Source organism: Gavialis gangeticus, unplaced genomic scaffold (assembly GCF_001723915.1).
Source record: "Gavialis gangeticus isolate Ggan-Ray unplaced genomic scaffold, GavGan_comp1, whole genome shotgun sequence".
In the NCBI taxonomy this organism is placed as follows: domain Eukaryota; kingdom Metazoa; phylum Chordata; order Crocodylia; family Gavialidae; genus Gavialis; species Gavialis gangeticus.
The window spans coordinates 15354778-15359780 of record NW_017729004.1 but is presented as its reverse complement, the minus strand read 5'-3'; the positions used below and the strand labels follow the sequence as shown (position 1 = coordinate 15359780).

The 5003-nt window shown below is 45.9% G+C and overlaps 1 protein-coding gene across 6 annotated transcripts in view; it reads left to right on the top strand.

Annotated features, from left to right (window-relative positions):
• Positions 1 to 5003, top strand: part of KMT2C (lysine methyltransferase 2C) — a 246640-nt gene that overhangs the window by 54899 nt on the left and 186738 nt on the right. For all 6 annotated transcript variants that reach the window (XM_019508137.1, XM_019508136.1, XM_019508134.1 and 3 more), the window contains exon 3: positions 3550 to 3721. In XM_019508137.1, the coding sequence (XP_019363682.1) occupies positions 3550 to 3721 (172 nt within the window). The remainder of the gene's footprint in view (positions 1 to 3549; positions 3722 to 5003) is intronic.

The following is a 5003-nucleotide window of genomic DNA, read 5'->3' as shown; positions in this document are numbered from 1 at the left end:
CCCCCCCACAATATACAAGAGTAAGACTATTTTTGCGTTATTATACAATCACCTTTATGTACACTATGCAAACACAAATCATGACAAAAATATTATTTGTATTAAAATTAAAATAAGATATAGTAGGTGTTTGACTTTTAGTGTGTGATTCGGTTTTTATGGTTGTAAGATGGCAACCCCCCCCCCCAAAAAAAAAAAAAAAAAAGAGCATGGAGGCCCAAGGAGAGGAGCATCTAGTGTCAAAGGTCAGGGTTAAGGAGGAGGGACTTGTGGTCCCAATATGGTGCCCGGGGTGGGAGGACAACTGTCAAGGGGCAGGGCTTCTCGTGCAGCCCTTGACAGCTTACTAAAACTCTCTAAGCGGCCCTCCAGCCAAACTAATTGTATGACCCTGTGCTAGAATCGAGGTTGCCTCCCCCTGCCACTCCTCCTTCATAGCCCTTTCTCCCCCTCCACTCTTCTGGGCCCAGCAGAGGGGCAACAGTTTCTGTTCTCTATAGTCTGTTGCTTAACACCACAGTAGCTCCCAGCAGCTAAGAGGAGCAGTTACAGGGAAAGTCCTGCTGAGGCTTTACAGCCTGGAGATGAAGCATACTCAGTTACTATGCAAGGTAGTGTGTGCACACAGACTAGTTCACATGTAAAAACTGAGGAAATGCATTAGGCAAAATGCAGATGTAGTCTTTAGACAGTTTAGCCGCCAAACTGCAATATAGCTCTTCTAAGCATATACAAAATGATTTTCCTGCAAAAACTTAGCCAAATTTGGGTAATTTTTTTGGAGCATGACCTGGTACTTGTAACCAGGGCAAGAGAAAACACCCAGGACAAAAGTGGCACAGAGCGTGCTCCTGGAGAGTGCTCAGAGGCAACCAGAGGCTGCGTCCTCCAAGGAGATGCTCTAGCACCCGGGCAGAGCATCTCTATGTCTGTGTGCCCCTGCTGCTCCAGCACACTGCCTCAGTGTGCTGAAGGAAGTGGGGCACAGTTGGCGGCAGCAGCTCAGACCCAGGCTCTGTCCCTGGTAAGCAGAGACATGGGGGTGGGGGGATGTGAGGTTGGAGTGGGGGTGTCACATGCCACCTCCACCACCACCCTTTGGTGCACAGCCCCTGGCACTAGCAGCAGCAGCCAGCCAGGCCATTGGGGTGCTCAAGGCTCACTGCAGGCACAGCTCTGCAGGGGTGCAATGCCACCTGAGACCCAGGGGCTGCAGATGGCGAATGGAGCCAGCCTGACCCGCTGGTGTGCATCATCAAACAAGACCGGCTCAGTTCCTGCTTTCACCTGGGGCTCCTGGCACTGCACACGGGAGCCATGCACCATAAGGCTGTGCCAGACGTGCCCGGCCTGATGGCACGCAGCCCCTGCATGCAGTGCTGGGAGGCCCAGGTGGCAGCAGGAACTGACCTAGACCTGTACGAAGAGAGGGTGGGTGGGCCAACCTAGTCTTATGTGATGAGAGGGTGGGTGGGCTGGGTTGGCTGTATTCACCATGTGCAGTCCCCAGGTCTCAGGTGACACCGTACTGCCATGGGGCTGCACCTGCAGCAGGCCATGACCACTCTGACATCCTGGCTGGCTGCTGCTGCCAGAACTAGGGGCTGTGTGGTGCAGGGGGAGGATGTCATGGCCCCCCCCCCATCAAGCCTCCCCACACACCCACCCAAGAACCCCATCCCCATCCCCCACACACCCCTTCCCACCCCACTCCCATAAACCCCACGTCCCCCCACATCTCACAGCCTGCATGCCCAGCCACCAGACAGGATGGGACCTGCTGGTGGAAGCTGTGGCTGCAGGACGTTCTGAGATGTCATACCCTGGTTAGTGAAGAGGGCAACAGGAGCTCTGACTTTTCTATGATAAATCCAAAAGCAAACAACAAAGCATATAGATATTTAGAATTTATTTTATTATAATGATAAAGACCTTCCAAATTGCTTTAAAATTGTAAATATAGCAATAAAACATTGCCCAGCTGATCTCTCTGTCTCTCTCTGTCTCTCACGCGCACACTCACATAGTGGTGTTTTATTTTAATAGTGAAAGAACACAGATTTTGGGGTAATTTGGGGTTTTTTACTCTTTTTGCAATTTTTAAACAGGGAACACAAGAATTCCTGCTAGTGAGGCAGGTGGCAGGACTTGGGCAGAGTGCCTGCCCAGGGCTGGCACCAGGGACCCAGCTGGAGAGCAGATGAGGTGGCTGACCTCTTGGCCATTTGGGGCCAGGAGGACACAGTTTGACAATTCAAAGCAGGCCAGCACAATGAGTACATCTTCCACGCGATAGCTGGATAGCTGGACTCTGCTGTAGCGCCCGCACCAGAGCCCAGAGGCTGAACCATCCCCGTCCAGGTCTGGCAGGTGGACAGGCATGGGGCTGTAGGTCTAAGGAGCCGGATGCTGTCGCAGGTGGCAGCAGGTCACAGCCAGGCAGCAGACCCTGCTGCAGGACTTCTGCAGTGGGTAGAGAGTGCAGAGGCTACTCTAGGTCAGGGCTGCAGTAGCAGTCCAGCTGGCACAGGGGGCTAGTGTCCCCATATATCAACTGGCCAGGCCTCAAACTCCTGATGGCAAGTAGTCCTGAGCTGCTTGCCAGGGCAGCTTTTATACATCTGGGGCCAGCACAGGTGTTGGCCCCCATGTGTAGCTCCCCCTAGCTGAAGATCCAGGAGGATCTGGGTAGGGTCAATTTGTTGCAAGTGGCACAACTTGCCCCACACCAAAGTGCATGTTTGACCACATGTGCTGAGGCACAAATCTCCAGCACAAATTTGTGTTGCTGCTACTTGAGCTGCTGCAAGCACACGTGGCTCCATGTGTGGACATGGCCAAAGCGTTTTTACTGGGATAATTAGATGGAGAATCTTGACATTCTACTAACTAGAATCATAGAATCAATGAGTGGGAACGGACCTAGACAGATCATCTAGTCTGACCCCCTGCCATGGGCAGGAATGAGCACTGGGGGTGGGAAGGGGCATAAGACCCCAGCCAGGTGCCTATCCAGTCTCATGTACTAGATGTATCCTACTGTATAGGACTAAATCACTAAAAAACATTTAAAAGTACTGAACTTGCTGTAGTGAAAAAAGTGTAATGCCACTTTCATAAGACATCAAAAGACTGAAAAATACGTAATGCTAAGACTGTTTTGGATCTTGTCTCTACAGATTAGACTAGGCTTTAAGTGTCTCTTGATTGCAATGGGAAGAGAAAAGTGAATCTGTTTTGGTGAGATTTCTTTTTTGCAGACTGAAAATGTGTATACATTTTACTGTGATAAGAGTAGTTAACAGATTTCAGAAAACATTTAAATATATGTTCATTAGGGAAATTAAGTTTCAGTTGCTTAAACTTTAGGATTTTTTCATAGCTTGCTCTAGTTCATTGAATAGTATATGATTCTTAAAAAGAACTTGATTGATCATTTAAAAATGTTTGGTGTGTGATCTCTGAAGTTACAGAAAAGTTGGCTTTTTGTCTGTAGTTAGGAAAACATTTTTAATGAAATAATTGAAAAACCTTGTGTTTAAATTATAGCAAAGGAAGAAGCAAATTGTGCAGTGTGTGACAGCCCTGGAGACCTCTTGGATCAATTTTTTTGTACTACCTGTGGCCAGCATTACCATGGGATGTGCCTGGATATACAAGTAACACCTTTAAAAAGAGCAGGTTGGCAGTGTCCTGATTGCAAAGTGTGCCAGAATTGCAAGTAAGTGCGAAAGGGAGGTGACATTGTGTGCGCTATTTTTTAAACAAATGCTATTAATAAACTATGTGCTTTAAACTGTTTTTTCCCCCTAAAAATAGGGGTTGCTTCTCCAACTACATTTGGTTAGCATACATTGTCAACCTAAATCACTGATGCAATCACAAAACTTCTGAGTTTTTATCAGAAGTAGAACCCATGTATGTGAGGCATCATACCACCAGCTGCCAAGCGTTCGTTGCACAAGACAGTTTCTTCTATTTCACAATATTTTGCAGAGGGCGTAAACCAATGAGTCATCACTAAAACAAATTTGTGGCTTACTTAAGTAACTTCAACGTGATGACAAGTCAACAGTGGTCACTGATGAACCAGACAAGTATTTGAAACTGTATAAACCCGTTGTTGTCAGAGGTATCACTCGAGTTCACTTGGAGAACTAGGATATTCTTGTACCATTGTTCTCATAAGAGAACAAATAAAGCACTTAGTGAGAAATGAAAAAGTTTACTACTGAGTTTTATGGCTGTCAAAAAGGGCAGTCTGAGAATGAGGAATTACTTCATTGATGCCTAACATAGCCAGTACATGAGGCAAAGGGTACCACCAATGCTGTGTTTGTACTAAGATCTCCACTTTTTACCTGGTATTCTTCAAATACCAACATTTCAAAGAGAGTTGTTGCCCCACCACAGGCAGGCTACAGAAGATGGCAGCAACCAAAGGTTAATATTGGGGCATATTCTCAAAGAGCCCTACAAGAATTCCACAGCATAGTTGCAATGGTTGCTAACACCTCCTCTCCCCAACAGTTAATGGAATAGTTATTAAAGTCTGATATTTTTATACTTAGCATGTTATATTGTTGAGGATAAGGTGATGTATTTCTGCAAGATCAAAGGATAGTGCTTTGATAATGTGTTTCCCATTAATGAAGTAGTATATTTTTCTAATGTTTTGTATGATATTTAGTCAAGTTCCAATTAAATCACCTTTCCTCATGAAAACCAAGTCTTTGTGGTACCTTTGCTCACAGTCTCTACTTATTCAATCTTAAAAAGTGCTTCCAGACCTTTTTCAAATTTTAAATATTATTGGGCTGATTTTACGATGGTGGTAAATTATCAGTAAAGCTGGTGACGTTCTGATAGTTTACATTATCCAGTGGTTCGTTGTCAGGATGATGTAAGGATCTTGAAACTGGAATCTTTTCTCTTACTGATTGTTTGTATTTTCATGCATCCTTCCTGGCTTGGCACTGCATTATTTTTTTTTTTTTTTTTTT